Source organism: Psammomys obesus, unplaced genomic scaffold (genome assembly GCF_907164565.1).
Source record: "Psammomys obesus unplaced genomic scaffold, mPsaObe1.curated_primary_1811, whole genome shotgun sequence".
Lineage (NCBI taxonomy): Eukaryota > Metazoa > Chordata > Mammalia > Rodentia > Muridae > Psammomys > Psammomys obesus.
Genome location: NW_026590767.1, coordinates 1,035,964 through 1,060,957, shown reverse-complemented (window position 1 = coordinate 1,060,957; position 24,994 = coordinate 1,035,964). Strand labels below are relative to the sequence as shown.

General features: G+C 43.7%; 1 protein-coding gene across 2 annotated transcripts in view; it reads right to left on the bottom strand.

Moving 5' to 3' along the window:
- Plpp4 (phospholipid phosphatase 4) overlaps positions 1-24,994 on the bottom strand; it is a 130,116-nt gene that overhangs the window by 46,537 nt on the left and 58,585 nt on the right. Inside the window, exons 3-5 of one of the 2 annotated variants that reach the window (XM_055608897.1) lie at positions 22,362-22,452; positions 18,100-18,163; positions 16,073-16,197 (exon numbers count right to left, since the gene is read on the bottom strand). In XM_055608897.1, coding sequence (XP_055464872.1) covers positions 16,073-16,197; positions 18,100-18,163; positions 22,362-22,452 — 280 coding nt within the window. The remainder of the gene's footprint in view (positions 1-16,072; positions 16,198-18,099; positions 18,164-22,361; positions 22,453-24,994) is intronic. The other variant, XM_055608898.1, reaches the window with a different exon arrangement.

The following is a 24,994-nucleotide window of genomic DNA, read 5'->3' as shown; positions in this document are numbered from 1 at the left end:
AAGGAAAACTACAAGCAGACAATTGTTTACACCCACCAGGACAGCCATAATACGTCTCTAAAGATGGAGTGTGGCTAGTGACAAAGATAAAGAATTTCAGAGACTTCATTTATTTCTGGTGGAATAAAAAAAAAAAAAGTGGTGCAACTGCTGGAAAGCAGGAGTGCAGCTTCGCTATGTTAAGTACAGAGCTTCTGTGTGGCCCATCATTCCATACCTAGGCGTAAGCATCCCCCAAGAAACCTGAGAGTACCGTCCACACAAATGTATACAACTATTTATGCAGTATTATTCCTAGTAGTCCAAAGCTAAAAGCAGCCCATGCGTCTATCAACTGATAAGTAGAGAAATAAGCTGTACCGTATGGCCTTACGGTAGAGCATTGCAGGACTGTGGCATGCTCAGCTTCTGGTGGAATATTGGTAATACACCCCTCCCCACAAGGCAGAGGTCATCACAGAAGAGGGTGTGGGAAGACTGACACATCCAGAGGCAGGAGAGGCCTATGATAAAGCAGTAGCCTCCAGACACAGCAGGGCAGTTGCACAGATGAAATCATGGCATCTGCGATAGCGACACAAGATAGCGCAAGGTCTGCACAAGCTCCAGCCAGCCAGTCCAGACCTGAGGTGGGGAGGCAGACATAAGGCCTGCCTCCAGCTGAGGAACTGTTGTCAATGGAGAGCTGTTGGGAGAGGGAGAGTCCGTTTCCTTTAAGATTGACCATGTCTGGTGGGTGGCCACGAACCCGAGAATACATGAGCAGCACAAATAGGACTTGATAGGTTTTAAAAAACAGTAAGAAATCAAAGTTGTGTGGGTGGAAAAGGTGAGGAGGCTCTGGGGGGAACCTGGGGCTGGAATGATCAAAATACATTACACGAAAATCTCAACAATTAATAAAAATGTTTAAATGAATTCTTTATTCTGCTGCAACATTAATGAATCCTGAAAACATGACACTAAATACGCAGAACTGCCTGTTATATGACTTAATTTATTTGACTTGTTCAGAAAGACAGCGATAGACAAGTGTTTGACTCTGTGGACAGTGAAAGATGGACAGGTAGGAGCTAATGGGTTCAGGTTTTCTCTTATACATGACAGAAATGTCCTAGGCTGTGATGGAGCCCATTAAAAACCCTGTGAATGAACCATAAGCTATAAGTGATAAGTATATACTACAAAATATTTTAATGGTCGTACTGTGTCGTAAATACATTGTATTTCAGCAAAAATGTTCAAAGACTAGTTTTTGAAAATACGCAAGCTGTTTATGACAAAACTATAAAAATATTACAGAGGAACAGAACTTTATAAACAAGTGGGAAATAGACTGTTTATGGAGCAGAACATTTGATAGCGAAGAGACTACTCTCCCTCAGGACAGTCTATTGACTCTATAAAATCTCCTGCCCATCCCTGGCAGGCTTCAGAGAAACATATGAGGCAATTCCAAAGTATGTGGAAAAGAAAGGGCTTGCAATTGCCTAAGGCAATCTTGATAAAAAAAAGAACAGAGATGAAGGACTTAAATTGCCTGACTTCAACCTGCATTGTGCTGCTATGGTAATCAATACGGTGAGGTCAGCTTAAGGGGGGAATTTCAGACAGCATATGTAGTGCAGAAACAGACCCATACCTCAGCAGTCTATTAACTTTCACAGAGGCTCTAAAGCAATCTTATGGAAAATGGAAGCCTTTTCAAGAAAGGAAGCTGAAAAATTAGATCTCTATATGGATAGACATGAGCTTCAAACTCTACCTCACATTTATGAACAATTGACTTGACAAAAGCTTTTGAATAAAACCAAAAACCATAAAGTGTTTTATTTATGGTGTGCCCGTGCCACTGTGTGCCCACAGAGGCTGGAATACAGCATCAGATGTCCTGGAGCTGGTTACGGAGAGCTGCCTGACACAGGTGTTAGGAACCAGCACTCTTAGCTACTGAACCACATCTCCAACCCCAACAAGAAAAATTTTCAAGGAAAAAGATGAAAGATATCTTTGCAACTTCAGGGTAACAATAGGTATTTTACCCAGTACACAGTAATAACCATGAAAGAAAAACAGTTTATCAAATTATAAGATGACCTTACACCAAAAGGCACCATCAAGAAAACTATTGAACAAACATCTCCAACACAATGGGAGAAAATAATACAAAGCATTTAGCTGGCAAAAGGAAGAAAGAGAGAAAGAGAGAGAGAGAAAGTTAGTTTATAAACAGAATATGGGAAACACTACTGGCTAACCACAAATAAAGAGAGAAAATGAACTTGAGCAGATGATATGCAAATAGGGAGCTTTGTGAACAGTCACTCTGGAAAAGGTGAGAGTACACAGTACCATCAGTCATCAAGGAAATGCAAAGTAAACCATCCAAGAGGTACTACTACATACTCACCATTATGACTAAAATTAAAAAGCCTAAGAACACCAAATGATATCGAAACTGTAGAGTTATCATACAGTGCCAGTCGGAAGGTAAATGGAGGCAAGTGTTTTGGAACAGGGGTCAGCAGCTTCTTTAAAATTAGATAACTTTTGACTGGGTAATGCTACTCACAGATATTTAAAGACATAAAACAGCAACACGTATCAATGAAAAGAACCTCATAAGAACTGGAGAAATCCCTGACGCTTACCAAGAATAGAATGGATAAGCAGCTTTGTAGAACTCAGTGGGGTGACAAAAGAAATCTGAATGAATTAGAAGACATTATACTGATCAAAATCTTCCATGCACCAAAGAAAGCATGTTGTATGATTCCCTGAATATGAAGTTTTGTTTGTTTGATTGTGTTTTTTTGTTTGCTTGTTTGTTTGAGACAGGGTTTCTCTTTGTAGCCTTGGCTTTCCTGGAACTCACTCTGTAATTCAGGCTGGCCTCGAGCTTGAGCCTCTGCCTCCTGCGTTCTCGGATTAAAGGCATGCAAGCCCAGCCGTTGTATATGAACTATAAATAGACAAAACTAATCTGCAGTTCGAAATAAGAAAAAGAAAAGGGAAAGAAAGATGATGGGAGAGCTTATGAGTGGGTGCCTTCCACAAGGGCATGAGGATTAGTTGGAACTGGACAGAAAGGACACATCATTGAGCAGAATATTACTCACAGCTATGTCCATCTGTCAGGATTGACTGACTTGACTTACACATTTCAAAGTAGGAATCAATAACATGATTAAAATCTGGAAAGAAAAAAATGTTACTTATCAACAGTGGGTAGGAAAGTGGCAAAAAAAGCAAAAACAACCAACCAAAAAATAGGAAACAAGAATACGATTTTTATCACCATGATCAATACCTGGAAGAAAGCATTTCAAAAGAGGAAAGACTTGCTTCTGCTCAGGGTTTCAGAAGTTTCCTGTTCACAGCCCCTTGGCTTCCTTGTTCCTTGGTTACAGTGAGGAGGAATTGGTGTCATGGTGGTCAAGAATCAGAGAGAGAACACCTGTGGCTGTGGGCTTCTGGCTTCCAATGGATGCCATGCACATTCAGGAAAGGTCTTTCCCTTGTGGTCAGTGGTCTCTGAAGACCCTCACAGACATCACAGCTGTGTTTTACTAGACTCCTATGTGCTTCTTAAGCCTATCAAGTTGATGAACCAGACTGTTATGACCCAGGCATGGGGATTCCTTAAACATTGTGGTAGTTTGAATCAAAATGGCCCCCATAAACTCATAGGGAGTGGCATCATTGGAGGTGTGTCTTATTGGAGTATGTGTAGCCTTGTTGGAGGAAGCGTGTCACTGGGAATGGGCTTTTAGATCTCAGATGCTCAAGCCAGGCCCAGTATCACTCTTCCTGTTACCTGCCAGATCTAGATGTAGAATTCTCAGCTCCTTCAGCACCATATCTGCTGGTATGCTACCATGATTCCTGCCATGACGATAATGGACTAACCCTCTAAACTGTAAGCCAGCCCCAATTAAATGTTTCCTTATAAAAGTTGCCTTGGTCATGATGTTTCTTCACAGAAATAGAAACCCTAACTAAGGCACTCACTTCTCACTTATGTATGTGAAACCTTTATGATAAAATGTTGTAAGAATAAAAGAAGGTGAGAGAGAGAAGGAAGGAAGAGAGGGAAGAAAGGAGGGAGGGATGTGGACATGCAGATACAAGGAATCAGCTGGAATCATAAATCTGACTTTGCTCTATTTTTTTTTTCATGGAAATTCACCAGCAAGTCAGTTCTTTGAGGTAGAGTATTTTCAATCAATTGAATAATAACATATTTTAAAATACTACACCTCTTCAGAGTAGGAATTTGTGGAATGAGTGAATTTCAGACATGGACAAACAACATCTCCCCTTTCCTGCCTAATTGCCCTCGTCAGATTTTGCAGCCTAGACTGGACTGGATGGACATGTTAGACTGTGAAATTCTTTGCTTCTGTGAGGTATGCAGCAGCTTCACCCCCTATAACAGACACACACATTCACACTGACACAGACACACACACGGACACCACACTCATATGTGCGCACAGACTCAGACATGTGAATACACACAGACATATAGACACAAAGAAACATCGACACAGGCTTAGATACACATTCACACAGACATAGACATGTGCATGTAGACTCAGACACACAAATGTACCCAGACACATAAACAAATAAACACACACACAAATGAACACAGACACATAAACAATCGCACACAGATACACATAGACACACTAACACACACATAAACAGACATACATACACACAAACACACAGAGCCACACAGGCACACAGAGATATATGCACACACAAACACACACACACCAGACAAACAAATACGTCACCAGAAATTGTTAAATGTCACTATGAAGGGACAAAAAAGCCTTTTAAGAATGACTGCTCTAGAATGTACATTCTTGACAAAGATACCATCCCTTCAGGGAATGAAATTATCTCTTGGAAAGATGAAGAGTCATGCATTACAGTTATTTAGAAAAAAAAGAATCATTGGAGGGGAATTCTTGCTAAGTTTCCCGATGTTTCTTGACATGATGGTGATGCTGAGAGCTTTTATTCTAAAGCACATTGAGAGATATATAATCAGTGGCCTTAGCGTTTCATAGTGGGACTTAAGGGAGGGAGTCTAACCAGCCCCAGGGAGGGGGTGGGGGACGATGATGGCAGACAGAGACTGGTCCACAGATAGTGTGATCCTTGCCATGCTGGGAGTTAGATGCTTGCCTAGCAGGTCTGAACATGCACAAAGCTCTAGGTTTAATTCCTAGTGCAGAACTGAGCTTCCTCTCCCTCCAAAGGCCTGCTCAAAGCAAGCCATCCAACACGGAGGAGATTCTTCTCATGAGAAAAAAAAAAGTGAGCAAATAAGCGCAGATGCTCCTCAGCATCTTCCCAGTTGTTCTGAAAGCTTGGAATGGAGGATAATAACTTAGGTGGGAGTGAAGAGAACTAAGAAGGGCTTGTGCTGTGTGCATCTGCGGATGTTCCTTGTAGTGACAGCAAAAATGAAAGCTTTAGTGTTTACACTACAGGACAAATCACATAATATGTGACCTCAAACCCCCCGAAATTCATCCTGTTTGAACTGATGACCTGTGTTGCTCCTGCCCTTTAATTCAATGCTTAAAAGAAGCGTAAGGAGCAATTGTCACATTTTCCGTCTACCAACAGGAACCCAGGATAGCAACTGTGTTTTGTAAAAGGAGGCACAACAAAGAATCTTGCCACCCCCTCCCACTTCCTCTTTTCTCCATGCAAAAGCCAGACTTGCCACTTAAGCAACGGCTGCTTTATGACATCGAATATTCATGCTTGACCGAGTTCAACCTGGCATAGATGAGATTTCGGGATTATTTCCCAAGTTGTAGCTTAAACCTGTTTCTATTCCATTGCCAAGAGCAAATACCAGATGCTCAGCTCGAGAAGGTAGACACCCTAGTGTACACTCTGTTCAAGGACTTTGCTCTGAGAAGCACCACTGAGGCTGAACAAGGGCTTGACAACAAACAGATCATCTACGCTGAGGGCACTGGAGCTTCGTGGTGATGTTTCTGACTTCAAAATGGTAGAGAAGCAGAGCAATGGGATGCTGGATAACTATCTCAGTGTGGTTCACTGCGGTTGCCAGTCACCACTTATCCAACCCACTCTAAAAATGGCTGTTTCCCAAGCATGGTGGTGCACACCTTTAATTCCAGCCCTTGGGTGGCACAGGCAGGCAGCTCTCTGTGAGTTCGAGGTCAACCTGGTCTACAAAGCAAGTTCCAGAACAGCCAGGGCTACATATCACACGGAGAGTGGGCCTCATCCTATCAGCTGTAAGCCTTGAGAGGGAAGACTGGGGCTTCCTCAAAAGATAGAATCTGTCTTTAGAAGCATCACATAGAGAGATGAGAACTCAGCATTGGATCCTTTGTTACCATGTGTGGACAGTACAGTTTCCAGTTTTCAGTTTCCAGCATGAAGCATGGAGCTCAGCAGTGAAGCACTTGTCTGCCATGCACAAAGCTCTAGGTTTGATGCTCAGCCCTGTGTAAACCAGGTAGGATGGGGCATGCCTGTGATAGCAGCTCTCCTGAAGTGGAGGTAGGAGGGTCAGCAAAGGTGCCTTTGGCTTTACATGCACATATGCACACACAGTTAATATGCACACCTGCCCCCAGATACTCAGCCTGTGTCCAAGGTCAGCTTGGGCTATAAGAGACTGTTATCAGAAAAAAAAAAAAAATTCAAGGCCACCCAGTCACTGTCTCAGCATCTGCCCTGCTGATCTGTTCTTTATGTTATGGATTCAAGATGGTAATATCCAAAGTGAATAAAATGTAATTAATATAAAAAACAAAAATTAAAAAAGATGGTAATATCAACTTTTCCTTGAAGTTCTAACCTGCCAGCCTGCCCTACTTAGACTTTCCAACTCTCGCTGTCTTATGAGCCAATTCTTCAAATAAATGTCTTGAGAGAGGAAAGAGAAAGACATCCTATTGGTTCTGGGCCTCTGGAAAACCCTGGCAAATCCAAACAGAACATGGATTCCATCTGGCAGCCCCTGAACTCCACCCAGTAAGGAAGAAGAGGGGAGCAAAGCAGCTGCTAGTTTACTGAGCTGAAGGTCACTCTTTCTGTCTATTGAGGACAGCAAAGACAAGGAGCAGCCCTTTCAACCCACTGGGGCCTGCAGACTTTGGAGCCATTGGCATCAGGTTCATTGAAAGGCATTGCAAGGCAAGCAGAGAGTTTCTGTAGGAAGCCACGTCTCCCACTCTCGACCCTGTGAAGCCTGGAACTCACTCACAACTTAACTCTAGAAGATTTGGTCTTTGGGAAAAGAGGAAAATGAAGGGTCCCATAAAGTAACCAGTCTGAAAACAGGGTGATGGACAGAAGTCTAGTGGACCACCAAGACCTCCTGCACAGCACCTGAAACTCTGATTCACATCTCTGGAAAAAAAACGGAGAGTCTTCTCTTAGGACTTAACAGACTCAAGGTGAAGGCAAGATGCTAACAAGCAGGTCCCATGACTGAGTCCAGGTCCTTCCCAGTCACCCTCAGAAAGTCCAGTTAATAATGTGCCTTGTCCCGTTAGCATTACCCATCCATCCTTAAGCTAGAAGACACAGCTGTGAACGCCAGCTATGAGGACAAAGCAGCATGTGGAACACAGAGAAAGCAGGGCAGCACCAATAGCTTAGGATTAGAACTAATTAGGCTCAACAATTAATAAATGTGATTTCTTGAAACTAAAAAGCTTCTGTAAGGCAAAGGACACTGTCAATAGAATGAAATGGCAGCCTATACACTGGAAAAAGATCTTCACCAATCCTACATCTGACAAAGGGCTAATACTCAGAATATATAAAGAACTCAAGAAATTAAACACCAACAAACGACGTGATCCAATTTTAAAAATGGGATACAGTGCTAAACAGAGAGTTCTCAGCAGAGGAATCTCAAATGGTGGAGGAGCACTTAAAGAAAAGCTCAATGTCCTTAGTCATCAGGGAAATCAAAATGACTCTGAGATTCCATCTTACACCTGTCAGGATGGCTAGGAAAAAAACCTCAAGTGACAACACATGCTGGCGAGGTGGTGGTGGGTGTGTTAACTTGTACAACCATCTTGTAAATAAATATGAAGCTTTCTCATAAAACTGGGAATAGCCATACCTCAGGACCCAGCTATACCACTCCTGGGCATATACCCAAAAGATGTTCCACCATTCAACAAGGACATTTGCTCAGCTATGTTCATAGCAGCTTCACTCATAATAGCCATCTGGAAACAACCTAGATGTTACTCAACCAAAGAATGGATACAGAAATTGTGAAAAACAAGAAAATCATGAAATTTTCAGGCAAATGAATGGGACTAGATCATCCTGAGTGAGGTATCCCAGACTCAGAAAGACATACGTGGTATGTACTCACTTATAAGTGGATTTTAGCCATACAGTACAGGAAAAACACACTACAATTCACAGGCCCAAAGAAGATAGGTAACAAGGAGGACCCAAGGGAGTGCACTTAAATCTCACTCGCAAGGGGAAATAGAATAGGCAGTGGAAGCAGTTGAAGAGAGGGAACAAGGTAGGAAATAGAGGTCAGAGAGAAATTAGGGTGGAGATCAGACCTGAGGAGAGCAGGGGCTGGAGGGCAGAGGCCCTACAGAGAGAAGAGAAACCATAGGCGGGGGCATCTCTATGACAAGCTGGAGGCCAAAGATAGAGTAAGCTTCTAGGAGGATATGGGGTGATTTTAGCTGAGACTCCTAGTAGCAGGGGTCATAGAGATTGAAGAGGACACCCTCTAACTACAGAGGACTCCTAGTGGAAGGAGGGGACCACAAACCCACACACAAAAACTTCAACCTAAAATTTACCCTGCCTACAAGATGTTCAGGGATAAAGAAAGAACAAAGATTGAGGGAATGTCCAACCAATGTCTGTCTCAACCTGATACCTATCTCATGGGAGAAAGCCAACCCCTGACACTATTAATGATACTCTGCTATGCTCAGATAGGAGATGAGCACAGCTGTCTCTGAGAGGGTCCACCCAGCAGCAGATCAAAACAGATGCTGAGACTCACAGCCAAACATTGGGTGAAGCAGAGGGAGTCTTGTGGGAAAATGTGAGGAAGGAAAAATGGAGGTGCCAAGAACAAGAAGACCAACAGAACCAACTAACCAGGGCCCAGAGGGGCTTTTGGAGACTGAAGCACCAACCAAGGACCATGCATAGACTGGCCCTAGGTCTCCTACACAGAGGTAGCAAATGGGCAGCTCAGGCTTCACGTGGGTTCCCTAGAAAGGGAATAGGGGCTGTCTCTGACATGGACTCTGTTGTCTGCTTTCTGATCACTCCCACCTGGTGGGACTACCTCACCAGGCCACCGGGGAACAGGATTTGTTCAGTCCTGATTCCACTTGATGAGCTGGGGTAGATTTTTGGATGGGGGCTTCTCTTACCTGAGGAATAGGGAAGGAGAGATGGGGAGAAAGGAGAGAGGGTAAGGTTGAGAGGAAATGGGGGGCTAAGATCCGGATATAAAGTGAATAAATAATTAATAAAAAAAGAAACTTGAATACAGAGAAATAAATAAGACATTCCATCAGTCAGAAGAAGAACAATGTGTTAAATTTCTTAGAAATTAAAAATAGAAAAATAACATAATGACAAATCTATAGAAATCTGTACATGTCTACATGTTTTAAATTTCCAAGAGGAGATTATAAAGCGAACAAAAGACAGACAAAAGGAAAGAAGAGATGATGAGAGAGTAACTCACATTTGCCTATTCAGACCTAGAAAAGAAAGAGGGGGCACAGAAATGGAAGTGACAGAGTCCCCAGTTAAAAAGACACATCCAGTGAATGGGACAATAAACACAGAAGTAGAGCTCAGTAAGGTGTGTCATTATTAAGTTTCAGATAACCAGAGGTGCAGAGTGGGTCCTTATGAAGTCTCAAAGGAGGAAAAAAAAGCAAAAGATAAATGTCCTTTCCTTTAAGACAGGATCTCACGTGGCTCTGGCTAGCCTTGAACTCCCTGTGGAGCTTTGGATGACCTTGAACTCTACCTCCTAATCGCTGGTCTCTACAGGCATCCACCACCACACCCAGCTGATTCAGTGCCAAACCTTGTGTGTGCTAAGCAAACATGGATACTGACTGAGCTACAGCCCCAGCCTCCAAAACAAAGGCAAAGAAAGCCCTTCCATCACATGGAAAGGACTGATAACCTGGACTTTCACACTAAGAGCATAAAAATCCCAAGACATGTAACTCTTGTTACTCTCTGGTGAGAAACTACAGAAGTGTCCTTCCTAGAGGCTGGCTCTGCTTCTCTAGGTTCCCCAACTGCCATCACACGGCATTCCAACACTAGTGTTTGCCCTCATGCTCAAGGAGGGCACAGAGTCGAGTCTGTCCTTGCCCTCTCCACCCAGTGCTGAGCCCAGTATCTGCTCAACATCCAGGGCTTACAGAGTCAATTAGGGTTGATATGCCTTTATACCTTCTCTGCCATAAAAGTGTTATCCCGTAAGCTGCCCCGTTTCATATTGTGCCAGAGTTGCTTAAAAGTGAGACGGCCAGGGCTGGAAATGAAAATCAGTGGTACAGCACTTGCGTAGGAATATTGAGGTCCTGGACTCCGTCCCCAGCACCATTTACAAAGCAAGCAAACAAACAACCACAAACATCCACGTGTACATTTGAGTACACTGGTCTTGCTTGAATGTTTTGCTTGTTCTGTGTTTGGTCCATGTCCTAGTTTGCTTTCTATTACTGTGGTAAACATCATGACTAAAAGCAACCTGAAGACCCAGTCTAGAGGGCTTATACTTCCACATCACACACAGCCCATCACTGAAGGAAGTCAGGAAAGAAACTCAAGGCAGGATCCTGGAGACAGGAACTGAATCAGAAGCCATGGTGTTACTGGACTGCTCCTCATGACTTGCTCAGCCCATTTTCTTATAGCACCCAGAAACAGCAGCCCTGGGATGGCACCACCCACAGTAGGCTGGACTCTCCCACATCTATCATTATTCAAGAAAATGCCCTACAGATTTGCCTAAAGGCCAATCTTGTGGAGATATTTTCCCTCTTCCCAGATGACTCAAGCTTGGATCAACTTTACAAAACAAAATCTAATCAGCCCAACTGGTTTAAGATAAGAATTTTGCTATGTAGTCTAGACTGCCTTCAACCCCACAATTCCTCCTGTCTCTACCTCTCTTTTTCTGCCATTATTATTATCCTAACTTAATAATGTTTTGTGATACTGCTGTTTTGCAATATTGTTGCCGGCAAGGCTGCTAATCTTTCTCCATGAAGGATAGATTATAACTATAATTCCATGGGCCCTATGTCCTTTTCATAGCTATTCAGCTCTGCCATTGTAAAGTGAAAGTTGCCACAGACAACAAGCAGATGAAGGGGCATCTTGGTGTCTCACTACAGAATGACTATAGATGGGAACAGTGGTTGGAAGTGGCCCACATGTTGATACTTGTATGCTCTTGCTCTCATCAGAGGTGGGAAGGAGTTCTCAACTCCTACCATTTTCCCTCATGCTTCTTTATAGCTTGACGGACCATGATTTGCTACCTCTTCCTTATATGTGTGTTTGTGTTTATGTGTGTGGGGGGGGGTGTATATATCCCAGAAGTTTAATTGATACCCAGTAAAGCATTGAGACATTTCCCTGTTCCATACATCTTCATATTCAGGTTCCGGAGAAGGCACAATGCTAACTCTTCTTTAAATACTTAGTTTAAAACCACTTGCTCCATGCAATTGTGGTCTCTACTTTTCCAATCAGGGATGCTAGGGCAGTCTTGCAGAGCAAATCCCCTGAGAATGCTGCTGTGGGGCTTTGCTGCTTGCTGTGTGAGCACATCACACTGGAGCCATTCAGCTACTTAAGGGAGATTCAGACCAAGCTCTTTTGTTTCCAAAACAAATTGATATCTGTTCTTAAGTTTGAAGAAACACCAAGTGTTCTACAGGACAATGTGAGGCTATGGGTTACATCCAGCCACCAGCTACCTCTGAACAGAAGAGCTCAGCCCACGTCGCTTTGGCTTGGGATCCACTTCATCCAGTCACTCAACTCTAGACACTTGATCTTTTTAGGGAACACAGAGTATTTGTAACAAAATAAGGGTCCACTGAGGTTATCCCTTCTGAGGAGCAAACAGTCACACCACTCATGAGGTATCCTAATAGAGACAATAAGAAACCCAGGATACAGCACTGATGGGTTTCTCACTAGATAAGGCAGCTCCCTTCATTCCAACACTGTCCTGTCACAAGTCAGGAAAGAAGTGCAGATGAAAACAACACCATCAAAACCCAGAGGCTGTGTTATACATGTCTGCCAACAAAAACACACATTGGTGTCTTAAAGAGAGTCTGAGGTAAGAAGTAGTAACAGCCTCTGCTCTGAACCCTGTGAAGCACAGGTTCCTGCAGCCTGCATTGTTGGAGGAACTCTGACGGTTCTCACCTGGACTGGATAGCCATTATGAGCAAAACTCCCTCCCTTTGAGGGGTGCCCTGCTCTCTGCCTGATTTCATCTGGAGAGTGTCTTTAGATACAGACTCCCCTAACCACATTTGATGTGTGGCCTCTGACATAGCTCCCTACTAGCTCTCCCCTCCCCATGCCTGTATGTTAATTAGGTACTGTGTTTCCATTCATATGATAGGAGCATGCTGAATAATACAAATCAAGCATCCTTGAAGTGCCTAGTTCCAACCAATTATGTACACCTATTCTTGGAGGCCCCACCTTCTCCCCAAGCGGTATATAACCTTTGTTCTCTAGAATTAAAGTTGAATTGGCCATCAGCTGTTCCCAGGGTGTGTGATCCCTGTACAGTGCTGCTCCTCGGTGGTGCTTCTCTGCGATTCCAGGCAAGCTTCTACCCCTTCTGACTTACTTTGTGGGCAGCCCCAGACAGGAGGAGAACTAACAAGGCATCTGCAAGAGCTAGCCTGTGAGAGAGGCAGCTTCTTGGTGGAGGAGGAGAGAATTCACATCTAAAACATTTCTTTAAGGCTTGGTCATTCATCTCTTGAGGTTCATAGTCTTGCCAGCTAGAGGTATTCACATGAGAGCTACTTCATGCTCAAGTTCAAATGCACCAGCAGACACAAACCTGAGCTCTGGTCCTCAGTCAATTATTTTAGAAGCCAGGATTAAGTTTTTCCATTTTTAAGAGAGGTTTCATTTTCTAGTGATCTTAAATTTTAAAACCTTTCAAACTCAACACTAGCAGCAAGTCTAGTGAGGATGGAATATACCCCAAGAAGCATGACAATAAGAAGATGGCTCCTTTAGTGAGAAGCTTGACAGGCAAGCACGAGAAGCTGAGTTAGGATTCCCCAGGTCCTCGTTCTGGAATAAGGAAAGCAGGAAATGATGATACCCATCCCGAAGGCCAGACCAGCAAGGCAGAGAGACAGGTGAGCTCTGTAGCATATGGGTCAACCAGCCTCACCCACTCTGCTCCAGATTCAGTGAAAGACGCTGCCTCAAAGCATACAGTGGAGAGTAACCAAGGAGGATACTCTACGCCAACCTTTAACCTCCACACATGCAAAACACAAACCTGTACATCTACACACATGAATCTATACAGCCATGTGCATGCATACATGGAATACATACATATACAAGAAACAACATCAAAGACAGAGCACATGAGCAATCTTACCTACAATCAAATAGATGGAGGACTTAGAGGAGCCGACTCTCACCTTTAATACTATTCCACATCCCTCCAAACATTATAACTTTGGAATCCTTGACAATAAGGGTATAATAATTTAATATAGCAGAAACCCTGCCAGCTGGCACTTCACCTTACAACACACTTACTGTAACTGTGACTTGAGGAAAGCAAGACTGGAAAAAGCATGCTCAGGTTCTGACTGAAGCCATTAACAACCTTGGGTCATATCTTCCTCTATCACCATGTCCTTGCCATAGGCACCTCAGTGGCACTATAAGGCAGTATATGGTAGCTCTAAAGCCAACTCTTTCATACTTACGGCATTGGCCCTGGCTCTGTTTATGTACTTCCTAGGCTGATGAGAAAGGTTATCACAAATTTGGTGATACCCATTCCCTTATAGCTCTGGAGACCGGGATTCTTACATTGAAAATGAAGACATCAGCAGGGCCACACTTCCTCTAGGTTCCACAGAAGAACCAGTCCTTCAGCACTTCCTGCTCTGGTAGATCCAAGTGCTCCCTGGCTGTGGCTGCGTCACTCCATCCTGCTGGGTCTTCACTTAGCCTTCTTCCCGTCTCTACCTCCAACCCCCTCTGCCCGTCTATTACAAAAACACTGATCACTGAGTTTCAGAATATCCTAACTTCAAGCGTTCATTTTAATATTCTTAGCTTGGGGATTGTTTTGTCTTGTTTTGCTTTGCTTTGGTAATTAAACACTAACGTTTCTTTAAAGCAAAAGCATGCACAGATAATCGTTACTGCGGTCAAGCTATTTAAAGCATCCATTTTCTTATGCAGTCACCGTGTGTGTGTGTGAGTGTGTGTTGAATCTGAAGTAACTCTCTTGGCAAATCTCCACTATTTATTATGGTATTATTAACTCCAACCCTTAAAAAAAAAGTCATATTTATCGGTTCTAGAGACTGAGACTAGGGCCTGGATTTATTAAGAGGAAGGAGGTGCAGTATTCCACTTACTATAATCTTCAAAGCCATGGAGAAGAAAATGAGGCATTTATTTAACTGACATGGAGTGTGAACACTCCATTGTAGTAAAAGGCTGAAGACACCATCACGCCTGAGGCTGCCTTCACTGTTCTGTGTACAGGATGATACCTGTCCCAACCTGGCAGGCTGCGGTTCTGCAACAAGGGTTGATAATAATCCTCTTAAAGCACCTGCCACTGCTATAGCTTATTGACAGACCCTAGGTGCCAGCATATATGGGCAAAATGTTCATGCAGAGACGCTTTCTCATGATTCTCAGTTCAGCCACTAACTGGTAAGGTGAATCTTTGGCACAGGATTTGGAAAGAAATCCCATTAAAGATAAGAGGCTTGCCAAAAGTAAATAATTATTAGACCTCTGGGGAACCGAGGACTTCACGATCTGACAGGAGCCTTTCCCATTCCGAGCTGTCAGTCACCTGCGGCTGGAGACCGTCTCCAATTATCCCAAGAGTCATAACATCACAGACAGCCTGCTACACCTGTGGGCTTCCCGGGGCTGTATTTTGTCTTGTTTATCTTTGGATCCCTAGCACCAATGCCTGGTGCCTGCATCATTCACTAAACACTGCTAGAGTGAACCCAGCTCTGGTGATAAATAGTAACAGGGAGAGCTACTGTTACAAGCCCAGATTCCAAGTGCCTTATACTTGAGGGATTAAATAAAGCAATGAGCCTCCTCCTTCTGGTCTGAAGGGTGCTCCTGAAGTGTTAATAATTATTATCATTGACTTGAATCCTCACTCCTACAGAGAATGGAGGTATTCCTATTGCCATTAAACACAGTGGGGCCCAAGGCTCAGAAAGGCAGAGACAGGATGTGGCACAATTCAGAGATCTGTGGGTTATTTTCCTGCTATGCTACAGACTGCTGCTGGTTCAGACTAATCTATGTATCAAGCTGACCTATGCTCCAGCATCTATAGCAAAACAATATATTGAGGTGTGCGTGAGAACATATTTATTTTCATATGCCTTATGTATATGCATACATATTATATATTTTTTCATACACATAATACCTTAATTTTAAAAATACTAGACACAATACTGAATTGAACATCTGGTGTTGGGGAGCTTGGTAAATTCCCTTTATACTGTCAAATTCTCAGGTGATACCATTCACACTCTTCCAAGCCCACAAAAGCAACATACACAACACTGGGTAAAATCCATAGTATTGGCTACATTCTTTCATGACTTCCCATGGAAGCCATCCATTCCACAGTCAAGAGAACTCCACCATGCTAACATTCAAGTACCAAAACCATTCCCTCCGCTTACACCCCCCCCAGAAAGTGAGCGGGAGGACAGAAGTGTCTTCACTTTGGACTTACAGGAGGAATGGATGCTGGGGAAGCTTTTGCGGCCCTCAGACACCAGGCCGGGGTCACCTGTGCAGTGCATCTCTGAGTTCATTACCCCATCTGGAAAGCAGCGGTAAAAGAAATCGGGGCGAGGTCTACAAAAGACACCATGGACATTTTCAATGTACAACACTGCCATCACGATGAGCCCCAAACTGATCCCTCCTCCCAACAGCCCCCGCCCCTCTGCCAGCCCCCTCTGCCATCAACTGGAGTTCCCTGAGGGCCCTTCAGAAGACACAGATGCTGGGGAAACGCTCAGGCTTTGGGGTCAGAAAGGTAAACTGGAGATGGTTTTCTAACCTTAGAGAGGAAATGGGCCTTCCCCAGCCTCATTTCCACATCTTTAAAAGGGAGAAACCAGGACCTGGCCAAAGGTGAGGTCTTGAGCATTAGATAGTGGGACTTCCTGTAGGCACCTATGCATGGCATCAGCAGAATAGGGGGGACTTCCTGTCTTGCTCTGCCAATCTAGACCCTGCTTCCAGGTTCTGAGAGTCTAGGCCTTGACATCCTTGCATGCCAAGTTTTGGTGGCCAGTTGTCTTTCCTCAAGTAGCAGCCCTCAAGCTGGCTGGGAAACTTGACAACTCAAAACACAGTGTGAGGAGTTCAGTGACCCAGGCTGGTGTCTCTGGTTGAAAGCAGGAGTAGGACAGAGATATCTAGAGGAAATAAGAGTGACACTGGCACTGAAGCCAAGCCTTCCAGTGTAACCACGGCCAATATTAGCCTATTCCTGGGTGTAGATCCAGTGCCGGGGACTGCACATCCACCATGGATATAGTACCTGTGAGAATCCTTAAAGCAGGGTCAGGGTGCTGAAGGTGACAACACTCGGGGCAAGGTCACTCAGGATCCATAAGTGGCAGACATAAGCTGTGAGCCACAGAATTGAATCGTGTGCCCAACACACTTCACCACATGTCTGAATGCCCTGCTCAAGTAGGGATTCTGATATGGATGTGTGCCATTTTATTACTCTGCAGCAAATCAACTAATATTGCTGTGTGCAAGCCATGGGTGAGGTTTGCTAATGCTGTGAGCATGCCTCCCTTTTACCATGCGTACTGGGTGATAGTTGTCACATATGGACTCAAACACTGATCCTCCTAGTTCTGGGACCTAAGTAGAGTGCCTCTGTGATCTATCAGATCTGCTGCTGTGCTATCTTTTTCAGACCTAGCCAGTGTTTCTCCAAAATGGTTGTTCACCTAATCAACTAGAACCTCAGGGTGTGAGCTCCAAGAATCAGTACTTCCTCTGGGGCCCAAATGCATGCTAAGCATGGAGATCTGGAGAGACATCCCAGTACTGGTCTTTCATTAGCCAAGTTTAATCCATCGTCCATTCCTTGCTGCCTAGCCCAGCACCCTGCATTATGCAGATAATCTATAAATGCTGAGATTGTAAATGGAACCTCATTTGTTCAAAGCCAGGAGCTAATATTAGGAGCTCAGGTGAGCTGCAGTATTGAGACCTTTGGGCTTCTTATTTCTGTGGAGATTGACTCTACCTGAGAAGCCAGAGGAGAAGGAAAAACAAATGGAAACTAGAGATCATTTTTTTAGGGGGGGAGCAGTAGGGAAGTGTGTCATAAAGCCAGATCTGAAATGCCAACCCATATATCTCATTCCAAAGAGAACAATACATAAGTGATCTTTTTAATTTGTTAAAGGCCAAAACTGACAAATGAATAAGCCTGGCCAGGGTCTGAGAAAGCAGTGGGTGGCTCTGGAAACACTGAGATCAGGCTTTGGCCAAAAGAAAATGTGGTCACCCAGCCAGTGGACACTCTCTTATACATGAACTCCTCTCCTTTATAATTTTTAAGGAAAGAAAAGATCTGTACTGAATGTCAGAAATCCCAGAAGAGCCACAATTTAACGAAAAATTGGACACACTGGAGGCTGTCCTACCCAGTGTCCTCTGGCCAGGGTTGCCACACAGATGAACTTTGTCGTATAAACCATCATTTGTTTCTTTTTTGCAACTTACCTTCCCACTATTAATTTAATAGTATTTGTGCAGACTCCATTCAAAGCAAGAGCCAAGGACACCGCTATAAAACAAAATCAACAGACAGGAGAAAAAGAACAGTTGGGTCTCAAATTTAAAAAATCATATAACCACCATCATCAGCACCACCATCATTATCACCACCATTATCATAATTACCATCAACATACCATCACCATCTCTACCATCACTTCCATTATTATCATCACCACCATTATCGCCATCATCCATAACTATCTTACCATCATGAGTATCATCATCATCATCTATAATTAGACTTAGTTTATGACCACAGAGCTGTTAAATAATACTTTAGAAACAGAATGGGAAGTTCTGTTTCTAGGTCAAAATATAATTGGGGAAGGATTATGGAGGTTGTCCCATAAAAATCCCACATTCCTACAACATAAAATTTATCTTTCCTTCTTGACCAGAATTTTCAGTCTCACAAACAAGCCCATCTATCACTTTCTCGCCTGATATAAACAGATTTAATACAACAGCATGTAGAATGTCTTTTACTGGTAGCAAGACACATAACTTTTTTATTTCTTCCTGGCAACTTCCTCAGACATAATTCGAATAAGAGCAGCTGCCAGAGTCTTTCTGAAGAGCAGGACAGCCTCACCAGGCCTGCTTCATCACTGGCCCACCACCTGCCAACAGCTGTCCATCAATCACTGTTTCCAAGACAATGGAGAGTCCAGGAGGTGACTTGTGCCATCTAAACCAGCCAGAACTTCTGGAATACATGATTTAAAAATATACAGCCCACGGACCTTTCCAAGCAGCCTGGAAACCTGCTGAATAACGGGCAGACCGAACAAAAGGGGTGGCAACATGAATTGCCACCCCTCCCCTGCAAAAGCCTTGACCCTCTCTCTTACAGTTTGTTAAGCAGATGTAAGAGGAACAGGCATCACCATCAGTGTGATGAAGGACAAGTGTCTCACGGAAGCAGCAGAAGCCCAGGGAGGTCTTTTTCTGCTTGGCTGAGTAATAAAGCATGTGAGCTTTTCGGCAAATATTAATTGCTTCATGCCAACACAGATTTATGTAAGGTGCGAGCTGGCGGGGGGCGTTTTGGGGAAGGACCTTCCTTGAGTGATTCATTATTATTGGTGAAGACAGATGAGTTGTGCTCCGAGCAGAAAGTGCTGTGGCATAGCCATCACAGTCACCTGGGCACCCGCCTTTAGCAAGTTGTAAGAAAGGGAAGGAATGGGGAATGTTGGGATGGGTACTCACGAAAAGAAGAAACTGAACACGTGAGTGGGGGTGGGACGTTCCCGGCCACATATGAATGAGATGGAGAAGAAGAGATGGGCTCCCCTTTGGAGAGCTGAGCACGGGTCAGTACCATAGAACTGCCATCAAAATTCCCAGTGTGCAGTTCAGGATACAGACTGGATCTTAGCATGGAGAGCATGGGAAGATCTGCTGACTATAGTCTTTACACACAGACTTTTTCTGCCTGAAGTGTCAGCTTCCTTCTCTCGCACATGCTAAGAGCAAAGGTAAGAGGCAGAACAGAGATAATCTCCTAGGCTATCTTGGCAGGATTCTCTCTGAGAGTCTTGACAATGAACAAACTGTGAGATAGCATAGAAAGGATGGTGGTAGTCTCTTCCCTGTTAGGCTTGGCCCCACTGTGCTTTCTAGGAGAGTTCCACTCACTCTTATCCTGGGAGCATGGCCTCAGTGCAGATAAGCCATCTATAAGAAGGCCTCACTGGCTGATCTCTCATTGTCCCACATAAATTTTAGTGAGCTTCAAATACAGTTCCATGGAACCAGAGCACAATGCCCCTCCTACAGACTCAGAGCTGGCTGGGCTTATCATAACACAGTACAGCCTTTCCAAAGGTTTGAAGTAAGTGAGCTAGAAAACAGCAAATGCACTGTATGATCCAAATGCCTGAAAGAGACAGAGAAGGATATGAAGCAGGTGTGATGACATTTGGGAGTGTGGGAGTTGCTTCAGTATACTGGAAGTACATGGGACTGATTAATTATTATCTGGATGATACAACGTGACAAGGTACTGATGAGAAGGCATCAAAATGGCAGGGTACTGATGCAGGAATCCCTCATGAGGAATCTATCCCAACCTTCCTCATCCTCTAGAAAGATGCCTGGTCCTAGACAGGCAGGAGAGTGCATAGCCCCAGGCAAGGGTGCTGCCTGACTCATAAGAGCCTCACAAGTTTGGCTCATATGGTGTTTTAACAGCATCTGACAGCACCATTTTGACTGATGAATCAGAAACACAAACAAGACTGTCTGATGAAGAAATTCAAATGCCATGTCTTACAGGTTGACTTGCTCGGGGCTGGTGTTGAGGGTGCTGTGGTATATTGGGCATTCCCTGTCCTTTTTATAGTTTTAGTACTCCAATGTTTCCATAACAGAGCCCCCAGCTATCCCATAGCCTAAATACCTGCAAGCTAGATGCCACCTGGGGCAAACACTGCCATTCTTGTCTGTATGCAGCAGAGGGGAATACGTGTGTCTCAGCTGTAAATGCCTGGGTTAAGATCTTCTAAAGACCCTCAAGCACAGAATGGATGTGACAACTAAACTCCCACTCCCTAAAAGAGTTCTGAATTCCAGGCTCACTTACAAATCACCTCATTTTATGACCCAGATGTTTAAAGTCACCCTTCCTGCCTCCAAACCTTCATAAAGGCATAGGTTCTTTGCAACCCCCTTCACGCAGCTGGCTTTTCGTCATTTTCAGGACAGGAACTCATTGATTTAGACAAACAGAACAGGCAATAATTCCTTTTTAGTTGCCACATTGGAGGCAGCACATGGAGCTCAGTTTTGAAGCATCACTCTAAGGGAGATTCAGCTGAGAATGAAAATGTCTGGAGGAGGTGACCAGGCATTGCTTAGAGACATCACAGGAATCCAGCTCCACGGCCAGCAGTAACTTAGAGCCGTAGCCATGACGGACATTCTTACCCCCTGTCGTTTATCCTGGGGCTCTGTGAGGGAGCAGCTATAGTATAAAACGAGGTGAAGGGATTTTTAAGCCAACAGAGAGGGTCCCAATAGCATGTCCTGAGGACCACAATAATACCCATTCAAACACTGCCCGGCCACTAAGGGCAGGTATGGGAAGGTATCAATGCCTCCCATCCCCATAAAAACACGCTTGGAATGTTTTGTAATCACAACCAGTGACCAAGGCCATGTGACCAATCTCTCAGTCTATAGGTTAGCAGCCCAGAGAACACGCCTGACCAGAGAGCACGTGAGTGTGTAACCTCAGGCTGGCCAGAGTCATGACTTTGCTTTCAGCCTGTAGAAGCAACCAAGTCAAAGTCTCCACCTAGGAGACTGGAACCAAGAAACAGAGGTGAACAGCTGCATGTGTCTGCGTAGGGAGAAAGCTGTGAGCCCAAGCCCCACAGGAAGCAAAGGTCTGTGGCAGAAAAAAACAAGACACCCAGGAGAGGAGACAGGAAGTGGACGGAGATGAGGGACGGCATATTTCAGACAGAGGTGGTTATAGCTCCTAACGTTCCTGCTCTGTCCCCACCGCAGTCCCATGGGGCACTGATGTCCTATCCCCTTCTTTTCTTGGAGTTGATAAGACTGCTTATTTTAGCTCTGTCTTTAAACCCGTTATTTACTCGAGCTAATTTGAAAAGGAAACAACATTACTCTTTTCAACTAGACAGACCTAACTAAAGCTTGGTTACGTAAAACCAGCCTCTGACTGTTCTTCATCCTTCAGACACACTCTACCTCATTCATACTCCCTTACTAAGAAAAGAGAGGAGTGTCGTGCTCTGTTTTTATAGCTAAGGCCCAGTAATTAACAAATACATCCCTTAGTGAGGAACCTCAGTTTCCAGACTTCCACCCCAGAGGATGGCAATTCCACAGAATATACTAACCCTGAGCTTGGGGGTGAATGTCTAGGTAACTTATTTAAAGTATATACATATTAAAATCAATCCAATTTGGTTTTCCAGGAGATTAAAAAGCTAGAGATTTAGAAACAGGTTAAAGTATCTTGCTTGCTAAAACAGCCCAGTAGGATTGACTCTGTCTCTCTCTCCTTCTCTCTCTGTCTGTGTGTGTGTGTATGTGTGCTTATCTTATTTTTCCACAGTTTAATTTTGATCAAAGGAAAAAAATCAGTTGGGTGTAAATGAGATTTTTTTCAAATGTGATTATCTAATTAAGATCATTCCCAGCCCCTAAAGCAAGAATTGTGAATACTCTACCTAAGAAGGCTTCCTTAATTTCAGTCTTGTCTGTCCGCCGGATAATTTTCACCACACAAATAACAGCCAAGGGTGTGAGGAAAGAAATTGCCTGGAAGAAACAACAAATAATCCCTTATGAGGACACTGATTTGCTTCAGACATGGCAAGTTATAATTAGTCCCAGTCAACTTCAACTCACTAGTCAAATGACCTTACTGAGCTGACCTTAAACAAAGAAGGGCAATTTGTCTATATGGAGGGAAAACACAGACTCGGGAACTGGAGGTCTGATTGCAGGTTCTAATTGATTTGTAATTGCTCAGAGCCACATTTAAAGTGGGAGCTTTTAGAAGAGTAAAGAATAGTGTATAATTATGATAGTTCATCAGCACCAGCAACACCCTGGATTTCTCCCAACAACTCCCCACTGTGGGTGTGGGTGTGTGTGTGTGTTTGTGTGTGCCAGGAAAAATGCCTGTAGGCTCCCTAGCACATGAGAAGAAGGGCCTTCTTAATTAGAGCCAATCAACTCATTCCCTTTCGGAGTTTTTCTGTTGAATATTCATTTTTATTCCTTCAGGTTAGAAGTGAGCCCCTTTATACAAATTCTTCCTCCCAACTTCACAAGATACAGAACCTCCCAGAAGTCAAACCTCTGGATATGTTTGTAAGGGAGTTTATAGATTGGGTTAATTCAGGTAAGAAGACGCAGCCTAGCTGTGTGCAGTTCTATTCCATGGGTAGGGTCTACGAGAGAATGAGAAAGAGAAAGAGGCCGAATGTCAGCACTCATTTCTCTCTCTGCCTCCTGACTCAGATGAAAACGACCAGCCACCTTCCACTTCTACTGACATGAGTCACCACCATGATGGACTGTGTCTTTTTGAAATGTAAGCCAAAATAAAATCTTTTCTCCCTTCACTGGTATTATCAGGTATTTGGTTACAGCAACAAGAAAAGTAGCTAAGGCACCATCTGCTCTTTTTTGCCTTACACAGATACTCAGTGGGATGAAGCTGGTGGGGTCCACACACAACCATCCTCAGCACTCTAAGTGGCAGTTCTAGGAGTGCTTAAGGCTTCTGATGGATCTGAGATGACTTCTTGGTTTCATTGATGGAACCTGGGAACAAATAGCTTCTGAGTTTACAGGGCTGGTGTTCTCAGACCAGTTTTCTGCCACCAAAAGCGAGTTTCTACGCTAGCTTTCCAAAATTAGTAAGTTAGTTTTAATGTCTGCTGCCATCAAGAGAGAAGGTCTTTATTTCACTCATGTGAAACATCTCAGGATAACAATGTCTGGATGGACTGAACATTGCACAAATCAGTAAGTGATGGGAAGGGGGGTGGTAGCTATGGACCATTTAAGTCCCTAGTTAGGAATTCTTTAACTGTGCTCAGATGAGATGTCACTTTTTGCAGATGGGCTTCCTGATGTGACAAAGTCATGGATAGAATTCATACAAATAACCATGACTTTTCAAAACAGCCTCTTTCCATTTAAGGCAAACTATTTTGGGGATTCATCTTTGGTTTCTGCCTCCAGAGATTGTAGTAAAAATTTTGGAGTTTTGGTTTCTTTAACAACTCAGAAATATTACAAGAATATGTTTTCATTTTAATCCCAGGTGTGGGGATATGAGGCTGCTTCGTAGCAGCTAACAAGGATTTGCCTTGTGCTCTGGTAGGGGCGTGATTTTGTCAGCTGCAGATAGTTTCTGTGACATTTTGAATTCTGGAGACTTTTCAAACGGTATATAAATGTTATGGCCCCAAGAGGTGTGATGTGGTTTGTTGGTTGTAGTGTGTTAAATAGTCATGGGCAAAGACAAGGAAAAGAAGAAACTAGATATCCTGACATTGAAGATCAATCTTGCTTGGGGCTCAATGCCCCTAATCAGCAGGAAGTAATCTAAAGGTAATGACACTCCATTTCAGATGTCTGGCTTTATTCTGAGATCTCTTTCCTTTCCTCTCTATCCCTTTTTCTCTCTTATCTAGTGTTAGGATGTTGAAAGGATGGAAAGAGGAGTGAAGGAAGGTGGAAGAAAGAAGAACTCACAGAGTGGCAAAGTCTAGTTACAAGAGACGCCTTATGAGACACCAGAAAGCCTTCCTCCTTATTTGTTGTCATGTCTTTGTGACAATGAGTAACTGGTTTAGGATTGTCCTCTTATCACCTATGGCTCTGGATGGCATGGGCTCTTTGAAAATCAACTGATCAAGTCATTTGGAAGACAACTGCTAATATCTGTATAATATCAGGGCTTGCTGACATGATGATATACTTGTATGACTGGTCTGGGGCATGAGGGTCATATTTAATTTTTAGCAAGTATCTCAAACAGTACTGATGCTAGTGATTGAGAAACGCATCTTCACATTCAGATCCTGAAAACCAATGCCTAGAGCACTACTTTCTAATAGCGAAGACCGCAGTTAAGGCTCAAGAATCCATTTTACCTCCAAACGCAAACATCAAGGTCTCCACCCTAGTGGTTACTCATCCCTTAAGGACCTATGTATAGTTCATACCACATGCTCCTGAAAAGGAGAGGGCAACGCACCAAATAGTGACCTTTAAGGACACCACCACCAAGTTAAGCCTTCATAGAATAACATAAAAAGGGAATAAAATGTTAAGGGAACTG